This window comes from Arvicola amphibius, chromosome 9 (assembly GCF_903992535.2).
Source record: "Arvicola amphibius chromosome 9, mArvAmp1.2, whole genome shotgun sequence".
In the NCBI taxonomy this organism is placed as follows: domain Eukaryota; kingdom Metazoa; phylum Chordata; class Mammalia; order Rodentia; family Cricetidae; genus Arvicola; species Arvicola amphibius.
Window position 1 is genome coordinate 93444152 of NC_052055.2, and position 23024 is coordinate 93467175.

The window sequence follows — 23024 nt, forward strand, 5'->3', positions numbered from 1 at the left end:
GCAGCCTGCAAGCATTGGCGAGTTTGATTTTTTTTTTCAAAACATTGTTCTGAAAGATAAGTCTGATAAGAGCAAAATAAAAATCCTGTGTATAATGTGTGAGTTGAAAGTTTTAAAGAACTGAGTTCATTCATACATGTTTAAAATCTAAACATTTTGTCTAGGTTTCTAATTTAGTTTATTTAAATAGAAAATCTAATTTAATAATAGCATATTGAAACCATATTAAGATATTGTGAAACATTGAGTCACAGTAAATTACAGCATGCTAGATGTATTGAAAGATAATTCCAAAAAAACCAGTTGCATAAACATTTTTTCATAATTGAAGTGTGTCTTTTTCTATGTTCAGACATAATTTAACACTTATGAAAGCAGCCTCTTACTCTCTAGTGCTTTTTGTCATAAATAGCAACTTGTACTTACAGAGGAAGAAGAAGAAACTGAGGATGCTGGGTTAGATGACTGGGAAGCTATGGCCAGTGATGAGGAGAGAGAACAAGGTAATCTTGAGTACATATTGATAACTCCATTGATCTCGTATCACGTGTATTCCTAAATCCAAAGTAATGTGTTTTCAGAAGGTCATCTTTAAGGTGATAGCTGCCTAGAATGCACTTGTCCAGACAGTGTGGTGTGAGTAGCTTGTCTAAAGCTCACCTACACAAAACCTAGCAGCATAAAGCAAAGATTGGTATACTTTCGCTCACTGAATAAGATGTAAATGTTTGTCTTTTGGTCATTACATTAGCCTTTTATGACTAAAACCCCTTTCTTTGAATCTAATTTCTTATAGTTTTCTTTTCCTGTATTCTTGAGAATGTTTGGCTGTTTGATTTTTGAGATTTCCCCTCCTCTTTTTAAACTAATTTTTTTTTTTTAGTTAACCAAGGGTTTCACCAAATTTGTAAGTTTTGATGTTAATTTTCAGTTTTATATACTTCATCTAATTTATTTAGTGTGCTTATTAACCTACAGAATTTGGGGACCAGAGAATACCCATGGTTCTGTGTATGTGTATGTCTGTTTGTGTGTGCTAGGCTTTGAACCCAGGGCTTTGCATTTATCAGTAGGAGTTCTTTGGTTCTCTCTATAGAAGTCTGGTTGTGGATCTTGCCTTACAAAACAGTGTATGCCCAGATATTTTGTTTTCAAATGTGAATTGAAGCTAGTTTTTAGAAGTTGTCTTGGGCTTTTGTATTGAGACCAAGTGTGCTGATTATTTTGTTCAAGACTTTATTATTCTGAGAGTTTGTGTATTTACACATGAGCACACATATATGTGCACATTCTCCTACTAATCTATGTATTGAAAAGATCTTTCACTGTGATTATAGATTGTCTATTTTCAGAGTTCTGTTAATTTTTGCTTTATATATTTTGATTCTGTATTGTCAGGTGAATACAGTCTTAGATTTTTCTGATGAATTGGGCATTCTATTATAGTTCTGTTTCCAAGTAGTGGCTATTACCATATTAAGTATCTCATATTCATCTAAACTATCCTTGACTTCATGAATGTTTTTTCTCTGTGGTATTCTCCTTATTGATTTAAATAACTTTGCATCAGTACATAATCAAACACCAATTGTGTGTCTCATCAAAAATAGTGATGTTTCCTCAATTTGGAATCTAATGTCAAAGTACTGGCACTGGTGGATAGCAGGCAAGGGCTTCTCTCTGTTTCAGGGAGACACTTTATTGCTGCCTCTTTCAGAGAGAGGGAAGGAGCACTATTCTCCCTTAATCCTTGAAGCAGTAATGGCCTCATGAGTACAAAGCACTAATGACTTAGCTTCCCTTAAGCCCTATGTCTGTTTTTGTTTTGTTTGTTATTGAGACAGGGTTTCCTTTGTAAACAGCTTTGGCTGTCCTGGAACTTGCTTCGAACTCACAGAGATCTGCCTACCTCTGCCTTCGGAGTGCTGGGATTAAAGGAATGCACCATTAGTTCTTAATAGCATCATGGTAGAGGAGACAGTGCACTCAGACTATAGCAAGCGCAGTTTGTCAGTACAGTTTACCTGCAGTACGCACAACAGCATTAACACCTGATGTAATTAGGGATACACTTTCTCTTTTAAGCTTTTCATTTTCATTCCTAAGTCTGTTTTGATGTTTCCTTTTTTCCCTTTCTTTTATAACTATCTTTTGTTTGTTGGATTTTGTTATTCTTATTAGTTCCTTTCCCCAGCCCTCTTATTTTTTTCTAATTCTGTTTTACATAGTTTCTGAGATAGGGTTTTATTATCCTGTTCATGCTGTCCTAGGATTTGCTGTGAACCAAGGTCTTTCTGTCTCTACTGAAGTGATAGAATTTCCTTCCTTCCTTCCTTCCTTCCTTCCTTCCTTCCTTCCTTCCTTCCTTCCTTCCTTCCTTCCTTCCTTCCTTAGATCTCTCTACATTCCTAGTCTGACTTCAAATGTGGCTTCTGAATGGTGGTATTATTGGAATGAGCCTCCCTGATCAGCTTAATTTTTAACATGATGCTATTAGAGATTTTTAACTTGTATATTTTGACTAACAGTGTCTAGTGCCACTTTCTTTCCAGAGTGCTTGAGCATTTTCTCCACTCCCAATTTGTATACCATTGTTTTTTTTTTCTTTTTAAACTCTGTTTTTGTTGTTGTTTTTGTTTTCTCTAACTTTGGAGCTCAGATTCTGCTTTTTTAACCTTCACCCTCCATTGTTGTTCTTCCTCTTTTTTTAATATGGTAGATTGTTTTCGTTGGCTTGAAGAATATTTTAACATCTTCTGCTTCATTTTTATTTTAACTTTTTCGTATTTGATACCTTTTTTCTTATTTGACACAGAGTATCAGTATCTCTAGTTTGTTTTGAACTAGAGACATTTAAGGCTTTGTGTCTAAAGAGAGAAAAAATTGACATTATTTTTTGAGAATATCAGATTTGGGGATTTTTTTTTAATTTAAGGGTTCTCAGTCTATACATCAGCATTTTGAATAACAAATGCATGAACTCATTTAATTTTAGATGATAATACAGCAGGCAGTCTTTTTATTTCTCATCTACTGTTTCTTCTAGGGAATATGATACAGGATTTTATCCCACAGTAACAGTATTATAACCCAGTGATTGCCCACTCATCCCTTCTTTTCCCTCCCTTCTCTAGTCTTATTAGGTTTGGGCTCCTAATATCTGGCTGTTAGCCCTGGGGCAGCTTCAAATTTAACTACTGCTTCCAGAATCATTAAAGCACCCCAAGGGGAAAGCAGTACTCAGCCATCCATGTTGTCCTGCCATGAGTTCTGGCATAGTAATGTTGCCACAACTCTTACTGCTAGGCAGTAGTCTTCACTGCAACAGATATTTGGCATTTGTGATGTATAAAGTTAAAGCGACTGCTGCAATTAGTGCATTTTAACAATTGTTCCCCTTATAGTCTCTAATATTTTGATATAAATCTGTAATGTTGGCTTTCATTTATTTTAATATAATTATTTTCTTCAAAGAAGGAAATACGATTCACATAGAAGTACAAGAAAAACCTGAAGAAGAGGAGGAGGAGGAAGAGGAAGAGGAAGAGGAAGAGGAAGAGGAGAGTGAGGATGAGGAAGAGGAAGGAGAAAGTGAAGGCAGCGAAGGTGATGAGGAAGATGAAAAGATGCCGGATGAGAAGGAGTCAGGGAAAACGTTAGATAAAAAGCCAAGCAAAGACGGCAGCTCAGACTCTGAATATGACTCCGATGACGACCGGACTAAAGAAGAGCGGGCTTACGACAAAGCAAAACGGAGAATTGAGGTATTTGTTTTCCTGTTGCCCTTCCTCTCTTCCTCTTCAGTCTTTTGTGGTCTTTAGAATACATAGCTAAAGGTTTTGAGTCAGTGCTTTAAGAAAGTATTACCGCCAGGTGGTGGTGACACATGCCTTTGATCCCTGCACTTAGGAGGCAGATCTGTGAGGAGGACAGCCTGGTCTATAACGTGAGGTCCAGGACAATCAGGGCTACACAGAGAAACCCTGTCTCAAAAAACAAAACAAAACAAACAAACAAAAAAAAAATCAAAGTATTATCATGACTAGTATCTCTCCAGCTTTTGTTGGACCATGGGGTATGTTTTTGACACTGGTCTAAAGCAGGAGCCCCCCAACCCCCTTTAATCTGAGTCAAGATGGAGCATAAATAGGACTTGAAGCAGTACTTAATTTGTCTTAATTTGTGATTTTTTTTAACTCCACTTTTAGAAACGGCGACTTGAACATAGTAAAAATGTAAATACAGAAAAGTTAAGAGCCCCTATCATCTGTGTGCTTGGACATGTAGACACAGGAAAAACAAAAATTCTAGATAAGGTAAGAAAATATGTGCATAATATTACTTGAAAAATGAGTAGTACCTTTGAAAAGCTTTAACATTATACGGCATAGCAGACCCATGAATCTGCTGCTTCTGTTTCCGAGTAGTTCAAAGAAATTAGGAAATAGAAATTTGTGAAGGAAAATGGTTTATAGATTTTTTACAGGTTGGCCAAATGGGATCATAGGGAGAAAAGTGGGGCCTGTTTTTTTTTGAAAGATTTGCAAAGTATCCTGGGGGTTTTGTGTGATGTAACTCACACCTTTCCCAGCCTTGAAGGATTCTCTGTCCTTAGCCTCTTCCCTCGTTAGGTGTGGTGTGGGAGGCCTTTTGTTCTTCTCTGCACGCCAGCCTCAAGGTCAGGATTCCACAGTACACAGTGATTTTTTTAATGAATAAATGTGACAGCCTGATAGTTGAAGAAGAGGCACAAATGTCTCCCCTTTCTTGGAGCTTTAGTCTGGGGTCACTGTTATGTTTACACTCTGTACAAAAAGTGAGTTGCCAGTTTCTTACTGATATTATTTTTATCTTCTTCCATGCCAAAATAACAATATCAATTTGCTGCCTTCTTATAGCTCCGTCACACGCATGTCCAAGATGGGGAAGCAGGCGGTATTACACAGCAGATTGGTGCCACAAATGTTCCTCTTGAAGCTATTAATGAACAAACTAAGATGATTAAAAATGTAAGTTACATTTTTAAAGTTGTTTTGTTGACAATAAACAAAAGACATGAGATAGTTTATTTTAAAGCAAGTTATTGATGAGCATGGCTCAGGAACAGACTCAGAGGAACCAACATGATAGCAATTTTATGAAGTTTTTATAGTAATAGAACAAAGACATACATAAATCAGTATGCTCAAGTATGCTGGTGGACATACTAGGTGAGAAACATCCTTTAAGCCTCAGTTCCTTTCTGATGGCATTGGAAGCTTTGGGTACATTCCCAAGGGATAGAGATACGTTCAGATTCTTCTGTCTACCACAGAGATTAAAGTCTTTGTTGTTTTGCTCTAGATTCCATGCCATTACCCCCTTTTTTCAAGGATTTTATTGTTCTGACGTTACTTTATTACATATTTTTACTACCATTACCCAGGATCTTTATATTTAAATGTTGAACTCAGGTTTGAGGCCTACGAGGAAGCTGCTGAGGTCGATTATTAGAAGAATTGTGGCTACATATTGGAAACCAAGGCTGCTTAGTAAGGGAGTGTTCGCTACCTTGTACAAGGCCCTGGTTTTAGTAACTCAAGACTCAAAACCAATAAAACAATACAAAAACCCAAAAACAAATAAAACAAACAACTGAGAGCACAGTAGCAGAAGTTTATAATTCCATCATTTTGATGTCTGAGGCAGGATTAATGAGCTGCACAGCAAAACTTAAAAAGAAAAAAAAATAAGCTAACTCACTGAATGTTTTGTCTACATGTATCCAAGATTTTAATGTTAAATTATTAATAAAGTCAATGTAAAGCTTAATGGAGTGGCCGTGTTAGGAAGCTTGTAGTTATCGGAGCTGTGTAGAAACTCCTTAGTTCACTTTTTAAAAAGCACACTTAAGTGTGACTAAAAGTTTACTTTTTTCTTGCATGATTATAAATTTGATCATGAGGCATGTGACCATTTTGTATCTTGGTGTTGGTTTCTCTGGCCAGTTTTCCAGTTTCTTAAATTAATATTGTATGTTAATTTTGCAATGTATTGTTTTCAGTGTTTATTTTATGGCTTTTCCCTGAACTTGAACTTGGCCAGCCTGACCCTGCTTTTCAGTTACTGGGATTACAGACACAAAGCACCAAGCCTCACATAACTGTATTTGTATATGAAATGTCTGTTTCCATCTCCCAAGCTCTGGGATCACATTCACATGCCAGCACATCAGGCTTAGGGCATCATAATCAGGTCCTAATACTTGACAGCAGGTTCTTTACTAAGAACTTTTATAGCTCCACTGTCCTGGTTCAGTATATTTTAAATAGTAGTTCCTTTTCATTAAAAAAAAAGGCAAAATAAATTCTAAATGTGTGTGTTCCTTGTTGACCTGTGTATCATGTTTGTGCATGTACTCATAAAGGCCAGAAGAGGCAGTTGGATCACTTGGAATTGTAGTTACAGATGGTTGTTAACTACACAGTCTAGCTGCTGGGACCTAAACCTGGGCGCTCTAAGAGAACAGTCAGTGTTGTTGACTACTGAGCCATCTTTCCAGCACCTTTCAGTAATATTTGTGTGTGTTAACTCATTGGAGGGTTCCTCATAGTTTACTTTTAAGCTGTCAAAACTTGAAATCTTCTGATTTTGGTACATAAAGATCAGTGTAGCTCTCAGTACAGCTAGTATATTTGTGATTTACTCTTTGTATTCAAGACATTGAAATGGGAAAAAAATGATTCCCAGTAAAATGTTCATTTACGGGAAAAATGCAGATTTGAAACATTGTACATTTCAATGATATTGTGATATAGAGAGGAGATGACATTTTGAAAAATGAAGAGTAGGAAAATGCACAACACCATAAAAATTATAAAATTATAAAAATTATAGGGCATGTGACATGTGCTAGGTGTGATGGTGCATGTTTTTAATGGCATCACTTGATAAGTTGAGACGGGCACTGCACATTGGAGGCCAGCCTGAACTCCATAGTCACACTGGAAAGCAGCCCCAGTGGCCCGGTACAGGCATCATTGCTTAGAATGATGTCTAGAGCCCCGGGTTGGGGTCGCCACCCATCACTTTAGAATGAGAAAGTGAATTGATGAATATTTGTATTCAAGAACTTTATCCAGGTAATTAATGCTTATATTTAAGTCAGATATGCATTTGTTCTTTAAAAAGTTTGACTTATCTGATGAGTATTTTTAAAATATACTTTTAAAATCACTTTAATACTTTAGATTTGCTTAAAATTGGACCAGATATATTTTTTATGTTCTTACTTATTATGTGTCAGTGTGCATATGAGCACATGCTTTGGTGGAGACAACTTTCAGGAAATTACTCTGCTGAGATCTGGTGATCAAACTCAGTAGTTCTGTAAAACTTATTTGTATGCATATGCATCTGTATTTGTGTGGGTGTCCCATGGGAGTCTAAGAGAAGTTATTGGTTCCTCTGGAGCTGGTGTTAAGTTAGTTCTGTGTTACTTGATGTGGCTGCTAGGAATCACACTTGGATTGTGTGTAAGATAGTACATGTCCAGCCCCTATGAAACTTCCTTTGATATGGAAGAGAATATTAACCTTGTACTATATGACTCTGCTTTAAGAGCATTCATTTGATGTTGTAATGATGTTTTCAAGGTTGTGGTAAATTGTTTTGTAATGAAGTTTTCATTGTTTAAGTTCCCTTGAAAGTCTTCATTTTTCTACCATTTCTAGTTTGACAGAGAGAATGTCCGGATTCCAGGAATGCTGATTATTGATACCCCCGGACATGAGTCTTTCAGGTAAGACCAAGCCTCTTGTCATCAAGGAAATTACTAACTCAAGCCTAATCATTGGGATTTAGTCTTTAACTTTGAATAGTTCTTTCATATCTTCAGTGTCATAATCTTTTGATCATCGTTGCTTTTGTAGTGTTTCATATGTTTTCTTTGCTTTTATAGAAGAAAGTCCTTTATAATTGGAAAGAACATCCTTACTGTGGAAGGCAGAGTGGTTCCTCATGAATTTCTGCAGACCCATTACAAAGGGAATACTGTTTTCATTTCATTCTTATACATACACATATGCGCGCGCGCACACACATATACACACATGCACACACACAAAACTCAGAGGAACTTGTAGCATTAACTTATCCCATTAGACTCAGTTTTTGTATCTGCCAAATGAGTGGTAAGTTAAGGGATGCCTCTTTTACGTGCTCCACTTCTCCAGGATAAACAGTTGAGGTTCCAGAATAGCTGAGGCAGATTGTGTTCATGCCAGCTATGTCCAGACTCTCCCCTTCTTGTTACCCTCAACAGTGTAGTGTATAACAGCTCACAGAGCACCCAAACTGCTGGTGTCCAGTTGAGTCCCCTTACCTGATGTGCCTAACAATGGACATGGTTCACATTTCCATGCATTTTACATACATTCTAAAAGTTTGAAATTCAAAATTTCCCCAAATCTGAAACTTAACAGCGAGCATTATATCTGTTTCTAGAAGGTTTGGGATTTTGGATTTTTGCATCGGAGATAGCTATCCTGTGTATGTAACCCAGAGGTAACACTGTGTATTTGAGAGGATTGTATGATTTGCATGTAAATACTATGCTATTTTATGAGACCAGTTCATCATGAATTTGGCATTTGTGAGATGATATCCACCAGTAAATCCTTGAGACCCAGAGACTGTGCTTGTTTTCTTTGGTTTATTTAGGCATTATAAAGAAAGTAAACTTAAATTTAAGAGAAATACTGAGATTTCCATTTACATGGTTTTTTTCTTCTCTGATAGTAACCTGAGAAATAGAGGAAGCTCTCTTTGTGACATTGCCATTTTAGTTGTTGACATTATGCATGGTTTAGAGCCCCAGACAATTGAATCTATCAACCTCCTCAAATCTAAAAAATGTCCCTTCATTGTTGCACTTAATAAGGTAAGCCCTCATCTGAAAATATTTTTATAAGACTTATTTTTGATCGAAGTGTGTATCCGTGTGTGCATTTGAACATATGTGAATGCTGGTTTCCAAGGGGTCCAGAAGAGAGTGACTCTGTGCATGGAGCTCAAGTTATAGGTGCTTGTGAACTTCCCGTCAGGGGTCCTGGGAACTGAACTAAACTCTTCTTACAACGTAGTGCAAATGTGAGCTTTTAACTGCTATCTCTCTACCCTGTGTTCTGATTAGGATGAATGCACCTTAATTTTTTTGTGATTTTAAAGTATATTTCATATTATGTACCTGCCTAGTCATGTTATTATCACAGAACTAGTTTTAGTTAAATTAGGGATTCACCCCACATACTCACCAGTGGATGAAACATGCTGTATGTGCAAAATGAAATAAATACTCAATAATAAAGAAGAATGAACTGGGAATGTAGCTCAGTGGTGCAATGCGTGCATAATATACACAAAGTTGAGTCTCCAGTACAGTCAATCAGTCAATGTTAAGAATGAAAAGATGTCATTTTCAGAAAAAACAGATCATGTTAGTAAGCTAGACTCATAGAAATGCTGCTTTTTTTCCCTCTTATAGATTCTAGATTTAATTTTTAAAAAGCAAAAATAGAAGAGGAACTATTTAGGAAGAATGGAATCAAGAGAGAGGAGAGGGAAATAGGGAGTCAATTTGTTTATATTATACACATGTATGAAAATAGGATACTAATTTCATACAGTTAATGTGCATATATTTAAAACAAGATACAAATCTAGTGTAAGAAACTGCTTGAGAATAGTTGTACTACTTAATGAACTTTGTCAAATCCATACATCTGTTTGCAGCCATCACTGTCCAAAGTGTAGACAATCTTCCATTCTCAGAGGGCTCTCTCACTTCTTTGAAGCCAGTGTTGCCCCTCTAGCCCCAGGAAAGCCCCTGATTTTTCAAGTCTCTGTACTAGTTTTGATAGGACTGGAGTGTGTGGTCTTTTCAGTTGTCATTTTGTTGTTCCTGTTATTACAGCTTTTTTTATTCTTCATGTTGACATGTGGGTTGTAACTTTTTTTTTTTCTTAGAGTAATATTTCATTACCAGGTAATACCATAATTAATCAGTTTCTACTGTATGATGTATGGCTTCTAGATTCTAGTTACTTATTAGTAAGATAGCTGTGGACGTTTGTGTATAGTCATGTATTTTTGTTTGTTTTTAGAAAATACTTAGGAATAGAATTGTATCATCATATCCATGTATGGATGTTCAGTTCTATTAAGAAACAAATTTTTCTGAAGAGTATCATTTTGCATTTTTTTTAAAGATTGATTTATGGTGTGTACAGTGTTCTGTCTGTAGGCTAGAAGAGGGCACCAGATCTCATTAGCGATGGGTGTGAGCCACCATGTGGTTGCTGGGAATTGAACTCAGGTTCTCTGGAAGAGCAGCCAGTGCTCTTAACCTCTGAGCCATCTCTCCAGTCCTCATTTTGCACTTTTAATAGGATTGTGTCTGTGTTCTATGCAACCCGAGCAGCATTATTTTGGGTCTGACTTTGCGATGTGACGGCACTGTGAAGTGTAGATGGACTTGAACTTGTGATTTTCTTGCGCCAGCCTCTGTGTTTACCGTCACACCCGCTGTCAGCCTGTCAGTCTGTGTCTTAAAAGACCTCTGTTTTTGTTGCATTGTCATTTTTATACACCCCTCCACCTTTAAAGATTTATTTTACACAAGTACATGAGTGCAAGTGTTGCAAGAATCTGAAGACATTAGATGCCATGGAGCTGAGGTGACTGGCAGTTTGAGCCAGGAGCTGAACTCAGGTTCTCTGCAAGAGCAGCAGATGCTCTTGACTCCTGAGCTAACAACCACCCACCCGTTTTTTGTGTTTTTTGGTTTTATTTTATTTTATATTTTGTAAGTACCCCTCCTGATCTTGAACTGACTTTGATCCTCCTGCTTTTTCTTACAAGTTCCACTATGCCTAGCTTCCATTTTAAGCGTTGCTTAGACATTGTTTCTATTTCAGTTTGGGAAAAATACTTTATTTGTCTTATGTCTATCTTTGATCTATTCATTCTTCAGAAGAATGTTAACATGTAAGTGTATGGGAATTTTCCCAGATACTGTTGAATTGCTTTGTGATCAAAGGACACACACTTTGGGAGTTATTATGGTCAGTTTCAGTGGTCGTCTGTGACCAGCCTTGATGTGTAACGTTCCATTTGAATATCTGTGCTGCTGATGGTCAGCTGAGTGTTACGGTTGGTTACTGATGCTTGTGACTGTTTGGTAAACTATTGCAGAGGGCCATTGATTCCTGCTGCGCTTTTATATTTGTCTCCTCAAAGTTCTGTGCATTTTATTTAATGTATTTTTCAGGTATATAATTAAGGTACGCATACAATTAAGATTGAGTCTTCCTTATACACTGCTTTTATGTCGTTACCAAGTTTTTTACCTTCAAGTCTTCTGTGATAGTATGACTATTTCCCTTTCTTAGGGTTGTGTGCATGGCATCTTTACTGCCTTCTTCCTTTTATGTATATATAAGATGCTGGGTTTTTTGTAGATAGCATGCTTTTTCTTATTTGTACCGAGCACTAATCTTCCACCTTGAGGTACTGCATCTCTATTGTTTCCATCGACTGCACCTGTTGGCACAGTGGCTTTGGTTGTAGGTCATCTCACATGAGCTTGTTTTCTATCTTCCGCACTTCCCTCCCCTATGCAGCATTTGGCTATTTCTTAAGAGTTACAATCTTATTTTCAACACTAGGATATGAATGCTTTATGTGTCTTTTGCCCCAGGTTGCCTTAAGTTTACAGTCCGTATTTTTAACTTGACTTCTGTTATACATCCCTTTTGGTTTTGAAAGCCTTAACAGTGTGCCACTGTTCATTTTCTCCTCTCCATTTTCCTGTTGCTCCTTTTTTTTCTTAGTTTATTATAAATCCACTTTTATTATTTTTCTCTTTAAATGCTCGGTTCTATCTTTTTTTCTTTTTTTTGGTTTTTCGAGACAGGGTTTCTCTGCAGCTTTTTTTAGAGCCTGTCCTGGAACTAGCTCTTGTAGACCAGGCTGGCCTCGAACTCACAGAGATCCGCCTGCCTCCCGAGTGCTGGGATTAAAGGCGTGCGCCACCACCGCCCGGCGCTCAGTTCTATCTTTAAAGCAGTTTTTAAAATAGCAAAGTAGGGGCTGCAGAAATGGCTCAATGGTTGGTTCTCTTGCAAGGAACCTGGGTTCAGTTTGAAGCACCTGTGTCGGGTGACTCATAGCATCCTGTAATTCCCACTCGGGTCCCAAGAAGCCTCTGCGTACCCCAGACCCTTGCATTCATGTGCATACCCCCACACAAACAGATACACAATAAGAATAAATATTGAAATATAAAACGACAGACTCAGTCTTGGTATCTTTTCCCCACATTTACCATTAGGGACTTTTCATATCTTCCTACTGTTTAACCTGTTGTTTAAACCAATCTGTTTATTGCCAGCACCATTTTTGGCTCATCCTTTAAAAGTCTATTAAGCTTTAAAAGTGTAACCCAAGTGATAACACCTTTTTTTATGAAAAAAAGGTGTTATTTCAAATCCTCCATTCTTGAAAATATTTCACTTTGTGAAAAGTCCTACTTTATTTTGTTTTTCCTTTTTTGTTGCTTTCTGCTTTCATCTTTTCTTTGTTCCTCCATATGCATGTTTTATGTTGCTTACTTTTAAGACTTTTTTTTCTTTTTGCACATTTATCAGTGTGATTACATAATAGTTTAGTTTTCATCATACTTGGGTTTTATTGATTTTATTATGTTAAACTTATAGCTTCATTTAATCTTTTGTCATATTTGGGGATTATTCAACTATTTTCTGCTAAATATTCTTGTTCTGTTTCTTTAGCTATTTGGTAGAATTCTAGGACAGTCCTGGCATTCCAACTAATTTTCTTAATCTTTTCACATGAAAGCCAAGTAAAGTGTTGGAGTTTTTTTTCCCCCCCCCCCCCCCATCTTATTTTCCTGTGTGCTTCAATTTTGCTAGCTTTTAGTGCCCTGTTTTCAAGATCACTAATCTTTTCTCTTTTTCTAGTAAGTTTGGGTTTTAAGTTCATCCTGTGGCTTTCTCTTCAACTCTACAAATATTAGGTCTTTCTCTTTTGGGGGCTTTTTTTCAAGGTTAGAACTTTATGCTGAGTTTACTTTTAGAAATTATTTTAAAGACCTCAAGCAGTTATTTGATTCTGCTGGTCATCTTAGGTCTTTCCTTCCTTAACTGGGTTTTCTTAGTAACAGACGAATCTGCCTCTTTACATTGTGAGTATAGGCTGAGCTCAGATGTCACACATTGTCATTGTTTTGGTGATTAATTCCCTCTTATTCTCACTTACCCCTCATGGGAGATACAGCTTATAAAAAATTAGTATCTTGTAAATTATATTTATGGTTCAGTTTATTTCAGTCACCTGAAACATCCCACAGGCTGACAGCTGAGGGAAAAGTAAATTCTCTTGAAACTAATCAGATTTACTCCTAATTTGAGCAATGAAGCAATTGTTAAGTAACCTTCCTGACAGTGTCACTTGTTAGAATTAGTCCTTGTTCCTGTCTGCTGATTTACCAGCTCATTCTGAACTTTGAAAACAGTACATGTTAATGTTCACAGGATAATTCTAGGACCTTCCATTTTGCAAAGAAGAGTTTTCCATGAACTTACTGGAGGCTAAAATGGACAGACAGCATGTCACCTCAGCAATTTCTTATTCAAGAGGTTCAGTTGCAGCCTCTGAAAAGACCTTTTGTGCAATAAAATGTCTGAGTACTTTACACTGTTTGTGTGTGTGTGTGTGTGTGTGTGAGAGAGAGAGAGACAGAGACAGAGACAGAGAGACAGAGACAGAGAGGGAGGAGAGAGAGAAATTAGGAATTTTCTGGAGCTTACCCTCTTTAATTTTGTAGATTTTGAAGTATTTCTGATAAATGTTTCCAGATTGACAGGTTATATGACTGGAAGAAGAGCCCTGATTCGGATGTGGCTGCTACTTTAAAAAAGCAGAAAAAGAATACGAAGGATGAATTTGAGGAGCGTGCAAAGGCCATTATTGTAGAGTTTGCACAGCAGGTAGGAGAATTTCTTTCTGAAGAACCTATCAGAATGTTTCTTTTGTTATCTATTTAGTGAAGTCGCCATTTTCATTAATTCAGATCTGTTCTCCTGAGTTGGGTATTTTTGTTGTTGTTGTTTCATTTTGGTATTTTGTTGTTATTGTTGTTTCTTCTGAGATAGGATTTTGCTGTTTCCGGGATGATACAAAACTTGAGAGTTCCTGACTTTCCTTTCCTCGGCCTTCTGTATAACTGAGTAGTGTGTGTGTAATTCTGTGCTTGCTTCCTTTTTAACATCAGAAATTGGTAAACTGTACTGACTTAGAAGCTACTTTTTTCTTTTCCTCTGAACATCTATATGATTATTTCTAGAATGTGTTTGTTCAGAGGTTTTTTTTGTTTAGTGCTGGGCATGGAAGACAGGGTCTTGTACATCCTTAGAGAAGCACATTACCGCTGACCTCCAGTGCCTCAGTTGTCTGGGTCTTTGTGGAGTTTCAGAATATCAGTCATTTGTTCATCTGCCTTCTCTTTAGCCATCCTCTTCTACATGCCTCTACTCAACCAGTGTTTTTGGACTGATTTTTGCTTCTAGGGTTTAAATGCTGCTTTGTTTTATGAGAATAAAGATCCCCGTACTTTTGTGTCCTTGGTACCTACCTCTGCACATACTGGTGATGGCATGGGAAGTCTTATCTACCTTCTTGTGGAATTAACTCAAACCATGTTGAGCAAGAGGCTTGCACACTGTGAAGAGCTGAGAGCACAAGTCATGGAGGTACCCAATGACCAGGCTTCCTTTCCTGCCCTACTCCCTTTTAATAGTTCCTTGAGTAATGGATATGTGCTGCTTATCATATATGATTTGTTTCCTTTCAAAACATGTCTGTTAGGTCAAAGCTCTCCCAGGAATGGGGACCACAATAGATGTTATATTGATCAATGGACGGTTGAAGGAAGGGGATACGATCATTGTCCCTGGAGTAGAAGGGCCCATCGTTACGCAGATTCGAGGCCTCCTTTTACCTCCTCCTATGAAGGAACTACGTGTGAAGGTAAGCCAAGATGGTAAGCGTGGGCAGGGGGACTTCACGATGTTTGTTTATATTGACACCATTCGCTTTGAAATGAAGGCTTCTTGGCTTAATACACAGTACACATTTGTCCCTGTCCTTGTTTTATTGCAGAAGTGTACATAGGTGACAAGATCCATTTGTTAGACTAGGGCCACATAAAGATAGACAGCCTGGATTGCTGCATGAATAGTACTGGATAACCAAATTTTAGGGGATGACCAAATCAAAGAGCAGTGTTGGAATCCAGAAGCTCTGCATCAGTTTCTGGGCATGTCTTGCTAAAAATGTATCTATGCATAGTGTAAAAGTGGGGACATTCTTGGTGCTTGCTGTTACACCTGGCCCTTCTGAACTGAAAAACAATTTCAGATTAATATTCCACTGTGTGACTTTGTTTTGCTGTCCATTGTTCTGGGCATGGAATGTATATGCTTCCGTGCTGTGCCATGGACTTCCTTTTTGCACCTTCTGCTGAACTTGTGCGCATTTTCCCAGGGTGTTGGGACCCAGCTCGCTGCTGCCTGAGCAGGAGTTACAAGTCATGCTTGCATTGCAGCTCTTCACTCTTTCATACCTCTGCCTGCTTCAGACACATCACTGTCAGAACTGTCATTAGTCGGATTACATTTACCTGTCAGTATGGTCACTGCTTTGTGTTTATTAGCTGTTTATCCCTCTACTTTCATTGTTCCGTTTTTCACAGATTTTACAGTTCAGATTGGTTGTCTGTTTTTACTTTCTATATGTAGCATTATCTTCTATTCTGACTTGTCTTAGTTGAGTTTATCATTTGATTATGTTGTAGGTGTTTCTTGTACAGGGCCTGAGAACACTTTCCTCTTTCCAAGGTCACAAAATACAGTAGTGCTGCCACAGTTCAGATTATTCAATAAAAACTATTTTTGTCTCTAGAACCAGTATGAAAAGCATAAAGAAGTGGAAGCAGCTCAAGGAGTGAAGATTCTTGGGAAAGACCTTGAGAAAACACTTGCTGGTTTACCTCTCCTCGTGGCTTATAAAGACGATGAAATCCCAGTTCTCAAAGTGAGTTCATTAATTGTGATATTTTTTTTCTTCCAATGCTATTTACCCAGTTTCCCTCCCAGTGTCCTAGACTAACTTTGAATTCATGATCTTCCTGCTTCAGCTTTACATCTTTTTATTCGCTATATTTTAATTAAAATATAATTACATAACTTTTTCCTTCCTTTCCTCCAGCTCCTCTTGTGTGCATCCCTCCTTACCCCTCCTGTATAGTTCTCTTTATTCTCAGAAATTGATGGCCTGTTTTGTGTCACACACACACACACACACACACACTTGAATTCACTTAATGTTGCTTTGTGTGTGTGTGTGTGTGTGTGTGTGTGTGTGTGTGTATGTGTGTGTGTGGTTTCAGGTGTGATCAGTTTGTATTGCATGACCAATTTGGGATTTGTCTCTGGAAGAGTAATTCCCCATTTTTCAACAGTCATTAGCTGTCTGTAGTTCACTGTCTAGGGATCAGACCCGTAATATTGCTTCCTTTCTTGTTTTTGAGTCTATTGGTACTGGATTTGTGATTGAGTCTTTAGGCAGCCATTCTGTTGAGGTATCGTGGCTGTACCTTCCCTATTATGTATAGGAGACACTGCTTGATCCTTCTGATCCTTGAGCCTTTCCATCCCCTCTTCCATGATGTTATCAGAGCTTGGGTGCAAAAGTTATGTATCTATTGAGCTGGGCTTTCCATGGTCCAGTGATCTTTGAATTATGACTGTGCCTTTCTAATGGCTTATGTTTGCTATAAAGAGAAGCCTCTTTGATGTGGGGTGAGAGCTATATTTAACTTTGAATATATGGATAACCTCTAGAATGCTGTTGGGAATCATGTTGAATCTAGCCCTAGGGAGTTGGCTAGGTTTCTAGTATAAGGCAGGAGTTCCCTACTGGTGAGTGGGCCTTAAGTCCACCTGACAGCTTTTGCTTACCACCAACATAATGAATGTGACTATTGTAAACCTTTAGGGACATCTCTTATGTTGGTCATTGTTGTGACTCATAGACATCAATGCTGGACAGGACTTCCATTTGCTTCAAATCCCTCCACCCCTTTGCATTGTACCTTCTGGTACAATGGAAGCTATAACTCAGGAGGCTTTCTAACCAGATCCAGTTCGACTTTTTCCATGTCCTGTGTCTTAAGTGTGTGGCACCTTCTGCAATAGGGCTTACTTTTAACCTCTGGGAGACAACCAAGGGCAGAAACGACAGCCTGTATTTTTTGGGAAGTCCCTGTACTGTCTTGACCAACTCATGCCTGAGACTAGAGTTCGTGATAGTCTGTTGCTCTCGTGGGGAGCATTGTCAGCCCATGGGGCATAATTTCATCTGTGTGCACATATATACATATTCATATGGCTTTGTTATTGTTTAGGTCCTATTTAGGCAGCCATACTGTTGAGGTATCATAACTTCTGTGTTATATTGTTACCATGAGCATGACCTGATTCTACCACTAAAAGTGGCCTACAGGCTTGTATGAGTGATAGTTTATTGATTAAAAGTACTTTACTCTTTCTTGCAGAGGAACTGGGTTTGATTTCTAGCACCCATGTAATTGCTCACAACCATCTATAAGTCTAGTTTCAGGATATCTGACATCTCTTTTGACCTTGATGAGCAGTAGGCATGCATGTGATGTACATACATGCAGGCAAAGCATTCACACACATTAAATAAACCTAATTTTTAAAAAAGATACATATGAATGTATATATACTTACATACATAATTTTAGGTTAATATAAAATATTCCTTAGGATTTATCAATTATCCTCCTGCTCTCTTTCTGTATTGACCTCCCCCATCTCTAATTACAGCCTTTTCTTCATATTACCTGTATCCTGCTATTTTCCTTACCTCTGAGTTTTTTTTTTGTGTGATGTTAGGGATGCTCACTAAAATGGGTACCTTGTAAAGCATAGCTACTGTTCTTTTTCACAAACTTGTTTTCAAATTGTTTATAATCATATGAAGTTGCATACATTTTTATGCCTGAATTCTAAACGTGCATTTTATCCTAAGTAAAATAAATAAGGTAACGACTGGTGGTGGTCAATTGTTAGCATGCTTGCACACGGGAAGGCCTGGGTTTGAGCTCAGCACTGCATGAAAACTAGCAGAGTGGTGCATGGATGAACCAGTACCTGGCAGGTGGAGGAAGTCAGGTCAGAAGCTCATGGCTGTCATTGTTTGCACCAGTAGTTCAAGGTGACCCTGGACTTCATAACCCTATTTCAAAATGGGGTGTGGGGGGGGCACAGAAATCCTTTAAAAATAAAATGGCCTGAAGAGGTGGTTCAGTAGTTAGGAGCATATTGATTGGATCTGAAAACCTATCTGGACGCTCTAGGGGATCCACTGCCTCTGTCCTCGAAGTGAAACAGCACTTATGTGTATGTATCCACATACACATACATTTTTTCTTTTTTAAAGCCAGATGTTGGTCTGGCTTTAAAACAACATTTTTGTTGTTTGTATGTTTTTCGTTAATAAGTCTTGCTATGTAGCTCAGGCCGGCCTCAAACTCAATGTTGTTTAAGCTGGTCTTGAATTTGAGATTTTTTTTTTTTTTTTTTGCTTCAGCCTTCTATGTGCTAGGGATGTGCTATTGGCTGTTTTTAATTTAGGTACTGTAGTACATGGATCTTAAAGGGAATCTTCATTTGTACCAGTAGTCATTTTAAAGCCTGTTTGTCTGTTGAAAAGATCACTTGGCCCATATCCAATGAAAAGCAGGCTATAGTCATAGCTTAATTGCTTGCCAAAAAGAATATAGCATATAGCTGCTCTCCTTTAATATTTAGGCAGAATCGGGTCACAACATAAGATAATACACCAGACCTGAATGTAGAATGGATTTGTCTTTAGTGAAGTAATGAGTTAGGAGATTTCACAGTTGAAACAATTGAACTTTGGGTCTGCCTCTCATCTGTGTGGTCCACAAAAAGGATGACACCCTACCCAGTCATTTGCTTTTTACAAATGCTGTTGAGATTTTACATATTTCAGGCAGAAAGATGAAATGAGTTAGGTTAAAACCATATAAATTCCATGTTTTCAGATGAGTCTTTAACCAGAGGAAAACAGTTCGATTCTAGGCTGCTGAAGATAGAGATATAATTTGTCATGTTTGATTTCTTTTCAAGGATGAATTGATCCATGAGTTAAAGCAGACACTAAATGCTATCAAATTAGAAGAAAAAGGAGTTTATGTCCAGGCGTCTACACTGGGCTCTTTGGAAGCCCTTCTTGAATTTCTGAAAACATCAGAGGTGCCAGTAAGTAACTACCCAGCTTTCTAAGCATATGGTAGTCATGATGTGCTGTTCCATTCATTACCTGCTACATGCAGATAAACCTGGAAACTCTCCTTTTACAGTATGCAGGAATTAACATTGGCCCAGTCCATAAAAAAGATGTTATGAAGGCTTCAGTCATGTTGGAACATGATCCGCAGTAAGTATTCTTTGCTTTTGATCATCTTCAGAGTGTTTGGTGTGACTTACTAATTCTAATTCAGTGATCTTTAATGTCCCCATGTTTCAGGTATGCAGTGATTTTGGCCTTTGATGTAAGAATTGAACGGGATGCACAAGAGATGGCTGATAGTTTGGGAGTTAGAATCTTTAGTGCAGAAATTATTTATCATTTATTTGATGCCTTTACAAAATACAGACAAGACTACAAGAAACAGAAACAGGAAGAATTCAAGTAAGTTAGTGTTTTTGTTTACTTCGAATCTTTGGTAATGCAGCTGGTGGAGAAGTTCCAAATACTGACAAGAAATGCAGACAAGAAAAGAATGGCATTTATTAATGTCACAGATGCTGCATCCCGAAGTGGTGTGTTACAGTCCGGGGCAAATATTCCTCTGTGTGTTTTCAGATCTTCTCTGGGGGCTTTTCAGTTTATTTTCAATTTGGTGGGCTTAGGTATCCTCTGTGTAAACTGGAAAAGATTCTAAGGGAGACAAAGCCATGACTCCATAGACCTTCCAGGTTCATTGTATCCATGCTTTTTGAATACAGGGCCAGAGTTCGGCTTCCTAGTCCTGGGCCTTTGAGGGTATCTGTAATTGACAGAGGCAATCAATCTGGAAGTGTACAAGTAGAGATGAGTGCTGTAAGGCAGATTCACAGAATGGGCTGTGATTGGGGAGGGCATCTCCTCATGGCCTCTTATTGGGAGTAATAGTCAGAAGAAGAACAAGTAGTCAGGAGTGTGGTCTGTGCAGGCAGAACAACACTTAAGACAACCAAGCCACACTGGCAAAGTATACTTCAGAGAATGTGGCAATTAGCAAGTTAGAGAAGGAACAGGGTTCGCAAAGTTACAGGAGTAATCTCATAGGTCATGGGAAAGATTGAACTTTTTAAAAATTTAATTGCCAAATTGTATAGTCATGATCACATTGAGGGCTACTCTAGCTACATGGACCTGGGTAGTCAGTGGCCTTGTCTGGGGGTGGGGGCTTCCATTATCTAGGAAGAGATTACCAGAGTAACCCAGGGACAGTAGCTCAGGACTTGAAACTGGCTGAATGTGCTTCCAGCATGTGATTGACAAGGACAATTACCTCATGGCAACTTTTTGGAAAACTTGGAGAATATGATGGAGAAAATCATACAGATGAATGACTATACACTTTCTAAAGTAGACCATTGTTTTAACATGTCATCAAGTTCTGTCCATGTTCTAAACTCCAGGATATGACCCTGGCAAAAACATTCATCTTCTGGGGCCAGGCTCTATCCTTGATGTAGCTTTGAGAGAATGAGAACATAGGCTTTTCTCAACAGCCTCCGCAGAAAGTGCATTCATATAACAAACTTCACTTTCATTATATTTGCTGCTTAATTTTATGAGTTGAGATTTTTTGCGTTCTCTTTACTTTCAGGCACATAGCGGTATTTCCCTGCAAGATGAAAATCCTCCCTCAGTACATTTTCAATTCTCGAGATCCAATAGTAATAGGAGTCACTGTGGAGGCTGGCCAAGTGAAACAAGGAACACCTATGTGTGTTCCAAGCAAAAATGTAAGTTCCAGGCCTATATGAATGTTCTTAACATAGTGTCCAATCTTAGGAAACTTGATTCTGAGCCCTGGTTCTCAGTATCTTCCCCTAGGCAGCTTGTCTATTGTAATGCCTTATTTGCAATCGTCATTCATCCTCTCGTGTGTGCTTGCTCCATTCCTGGGCCTGGCTTGGCCGATTCATGTACAGAGTACCCCTCCTTTGTGAAGAGTCCACCTCAAATGTGTTGTAGATTCTACTCACTTGGATTTGTCTGTTCCCTCCTCATTAGGATAGTTTTACTGAAAAGGAACCTACAAAGGGGCACTTGCACTATGCAGGTCATGTAAACATTAGTTCTTGGTGACTTTTGCCCCAGTGAATATTGTTATAGTATCCACTACAGTCTTTGAATTATGTAAATAGAGACAAACTTGTGTTTTCCTTCCACTCTTTGGTTTTGAACAGAGCTCTCACTGACCTTGAAAGGATGTCATAGTTACTTCATTATACTAATAATGCTTAGCGCCCAGTCTGGTCAATGGGTACTGGTCATGGTGTTACTTGATACACCAGCCTTTGAAGTCTTCATTTTGGGATAGTGACATGTGGCTCTGTAAATCAAACCCTTTTTCACTTAAGATGCTCCCCCGCCCTATCCCTTGTCCACAAAGCAGCAAAGATTTTTCAGCTGTGCAACCACCTTTCTTAGTTGGTGTATGCTGTACCCTGCTTTTACAGCAGGACCACAAAATGACACCAGATGTTTTTGCCGTCTCATGAGGTCTTGCTAAGTTCTACTGTGGAGACTGTAGAGTTTAGCTGTCCTGAGGCCTATGGAGATCCTCAATCTGACCTGCCATTGATCTGTTTTTGTAGTTCGTTGACATTGGGATAGTAACAAGTATTGAAATAAACCACAAGCAAGTGGATGTTGCAAAAAAAGGACAAGAGGTCTGTGTCAAAATAGAACCCATCCCTGGGGAATCTCCCAAAATGTTTGGGAGGCATTTCGAAGCCACGGACATTCTTGTGAGCAAGGTAAGTATTTTAGCCTTATCTTCATATTGAAATTTTATGGTTTTGGGAATGGTACTTCTGATAAGAGAGCAGTGCAACTGATGGACTCCAGAGCCTCAGCTCACAGATGTGGGTTTGGCCCCTCAAGCAGACTGGAAAGCACTGGATCCCTCTCTTTGCTTAAGCACATCTAGGACCACTGGCTTTCATTGGCATACTTTACTTACCTTTGGCTCACCATGTTTGTGCCTGGGCTATTGCAGATCAGCCGGCAGTCCATCGATGCACTCAAAGACTGGTTCAGAGACGAAATGCAGAAGAGTGACTGGCAGCTTATTGTGGAGCTGAAGAAAGTATTTGAAATCATCTAATTTTCTCATATGGGACAGAATTTGGAGTAAATGTAATATTATGCTGTGATATTACCAACAGAACAGACTCTTGGACACGGATGGACTTAGGTGTATAAAATGTTTTCCATGAGAAACCAAGCAACTTACACTGGTTTGACAGTGGTCAGTTCCCCGCCCCACAGTCCAGCGTGCCTGCACTCATCCTCCCTCAAGACTTGGCTGCTGTTTTAAAGTTTGCCCTTCCTCAAATTTGGATTTTTATTACAAATCTAAATCTCTTTCAATTTTATACTGATTAAATCAGTCCTGCAGTATTTGATTAACCAAGTTTCTACAGATTTTGTGATTCTTGGAACCTTTTTGATGTAAGAAATATCTTCATGGGTATTCTCTCTACAGTGACACCCCCTCTCCAGCGGTTTTCTGCCATATGCCAGTAGGGATTTTTCTAAAAAGATTTAGGCAGTCTGCTGTTCCCTTATCT

At 38.4% G+C, this 23024-nt stretch overlaps 1 protein-coding gene across 1 annotated transcript in view; it reads left to right on the forward strand.

Annotated features, from left to right (window-relative positions):
* Positions 1-22863, forward strand: part of Eif5b (eukaryotic translation initiation factor 5B) — a 57402-nt gene extending 34539 nt beyond the window's left edge. The window contains exons 9-24 of the mRNA XM_038342788.2: positions 429-503; positions 3475-3764; positions 4209-4316; positions 4899-5009; positions 7713-7780; positions 8779-8920; positions 13917-14048; positions 14628-14810; positions 14926-15087; positions 16021-16152; positions 19299-19430; positions 19532-19608; positions 19699-19863; positions 21050-21188; positions 22047-22208; positions 22451-22863. Coding sequence (XP_038198716.1) covers positions 429-503; positions 3475-3764; positions 4209-4316; positions 4899-5009; positions 7713-7780; positions 8779-8920; positions 13917-14048; positions 14628-14810; positions 14926-15087; positions 16021-16152; positions 19299-19430; positions 19532-19608; positions 19699-19863; positions 21050-21188; positions 22047-22208; positions 22451-22558 — 2186 coding nt within the window. The 3' untranslated portion in view covers positions 22559-22863. The remainder of the gene's footprint in view (positions 1-428; positions 504-3474; positions 3765-4208; positions 4317-4898; positions 5010-7712; positions 7781-8778; positions 8921-13916; positions 14049-14627; positions 14811-14925; positions 15088-16020; positions 16153-19298; positions 19431-19531; positions 19609-19698; positions 19864-21049; positions 21189-22046; positions 22209-22450) is intronic.
* Positions 22864-23024: the final 161 nt, after the last annotated feature.